General features: G+C 32.7%; 1 protein-coding gene across 1 annotated transcript in view; it reads left to right on the forward strand.

Moving 5' to 3' along the window:
* LOC119587914 (dystrobrevin beta-like) overlaps positions 1-2481 on the forward strand; it is a gene marked incomplete at its 5' end in the record, with an annotated part of 25424 nt that overhangs the window by 9714 nt on the left and 13229 nt on the right. The window contains 1 exon segment of the mRNA XM_037936623.1: positions 700-747. Within this exon segment, the coding sequence (XP_037792551.1) occupies positions 700-747 (48 nt within the window).

Consider the following 2481-nt stretch of genomic DNA (forward strand, 5'->3'; position numbering starts at 1 on the left):
ACCAGTCCCAATCTCTGTCCTTATTTCGTACCATTGGTCTTCATTATAACAACAAAGAGTATGCTTCTGAATTAAAAGAAAAGATTTACTTTCAGATTGGTTGCATGTCTGCGGTTAATATACTTTAACTAAACAAATATCTAATTTTTTTTAGTAATAGAAAACTTGAGCTTTCTAAACTGAGGTTGATGTGGCTAAACATAATGAAATAATGAAGGCCTGTCAGAAAGCCTTCAGTGTAGAGGTGTCTTGGTTACATGTCACAGAGCTTTTGATGATCCCCTTGCTGTTTTAAGAGAGAGGAGCAGGAGCTGTAATGTCAAGGGCAGAAAGAATGAGAAAGGAAGAGAGACAGACTTGTTTATCATTTTATGTATTTTTTTTGGTGCAAGATATTTTTTGTTATGGAATTTACAGAAACTTCCATTATTTCCATTTGTTTGTTTCAGGCAAAGTTAACACAAGCAATTTTTTTTTTCTTCAAGCGTATGAAATGTCATGTGACTAATTTGCAGCCATTTTGGACTTCATATCTCCTCCCTGCTTTTCAGAACTACTATATTCAAGCATAGCTGCATTACCTGTTATTTAGACATCACCACAGCAAAAGGAATCACGATGAAGTTATTTGCATTGGTATTTAATTTTGAACTAATCAGAGACTGAAGTTTGCTGATGTCAATACATTTTAATTTATAGATTCTCAGTGGGCTGTTGAACTGATAGATGATGACTTTGTTAATGAGTGTAAGTGCCTCTGACTTTCAAGTATCCTTAGAGAGTGCTGTAGTTGACTGAGATTATGAAAATCACAAGTTAAAAACCTTTTAATCCATTCCTTTTGTACTTTCCTCTTTTAGGAACTTTCAAAACCAGAAAGCAAAAGATGCATGTTCATTTACCAGATAACCATTGTATAGTAAAATGAGCATGTAGCATATTATTTTATATGACTACAGCACTCTCGTGTGTAAGATCCTATGTGGCACCCTAAATCGAGTTTGAAGCTTGAACCAGTGTCTGTTGTTTGACCTTGAACAAATTCTATAACCCAAATAGCAAAATTAAATTTCATATAATAGATTTGTAGTCTAACATTGTCACACCCTCTCCTGTCACCTTATATTACAGTCTCTAGAGTTTTGAGTCCATTGATGTCACTGAAAGGCACTAGAGCTAATTCAGTCATTTTTAGACTTCAATTTTTTATCACCATAGAGTATAGTGATTTGTCTGAATATTATTATTCCCTTTTATACTTGTGAAAGTAATGTGTTATTGTCATCTGATATTCTTTTGTTATGTTTATAAGGCATAGGCTGCTAGCTGCTATCCATAACATGAAGTATCACATATACTGAAGGCACTTTAGTTAACAGTATTCATTATGTAATGTAAGAGAAACAGTACTTGTAATGATATTAGCTCATTTTGTTTTTATTCCCATGTATGATTATTTTCAAGGTTGCTTTGTACAGAAATCTTACACATCCTGAGTGCTTGAGCTTCAAAGATTTTATCTCTAATATTATAACTTTCTGTCTATGGAACACACTCAGCCCAATCATAATGAGTTTATATTGATAGTACTGTGTTTTTGTGATTTTTTAAATTAGCAAAAAAATTTGTTTTCCATTGCTAACGTCTGATAAGTTGTAGAGCAAAAAATACACTTACATCTCAATATATTTTTTTATCTCTAGCTTTCAGGAATTTTGTTCAGGAAAACGTGACTCCACGATGACAAGATCTTTGGCGGTTAGATATAATACCACTTTTCTATGGTATAGGTAATATACGATTAGTTAAAGAAGAAAAAGGAAATTGGATCAGTAACCCAGAGCTTATATTTCCCTCTCTCTGCACAGTAGTAAAATCTCATCACAGTAATTTTATCATGATACGAAGAACTGAAATGTAATTAATGTTTTGCTTAATTTCTGGGTGGAAGAAAATCATGTAATGTCAGCATTTGGTAAATTACAGAAGAGTGAAAATCTTTCCTTTATTTACAGAAATTCTTATCTCCCAGATATTGTACTTGCAGTATTGTAAAGTAGTAGAGCTGGTAGGAGATATGCAAATCTGAAACAGATTGTGATAAAAGCCTAACTTGTAGACTAACATGAACATACAAAAGCTAACATGGAAACAGTTTATAGTAAAAAAATTTCTGATGGCCTTCATGTACATAGTTATAAATATCATGCATACTATAAAACCTCTTCATGGGATGCGGCAGTAGACTGGATCATAGATAGTACCTCGCATTTTTCCTATTATAAACTTGATCAGTTTGTATTCAGGAAGCAAAGTATTGCCAAAATCTCTGTGGGATAATTTTGTTGTGGGCGTTGCACAGCATTCAAGATTATTTTAGATAATTTTAATATTCATTTGTTGTAGATGGCAGATAAGAAAGTTTTAAGGTACTATCTAGGATTCCAGAGTTGCAAAAAATAATTATAACAATAAAACCCA

This window comes from Penaeus monodon, chromosome 23, assembly GCF_015228065.2.
Source record: "Penaeus monodon isolate SGIC_2016 chromosome 23, NSTDA_Pmon_1, whole genome shotgun sequence".
Lineage (NCBI taxonomy): Eukaryota > Metazoa > Arthropoda > Malacostraca > Decapoda > Penaeidae > Penaeus > Penaeus monodon.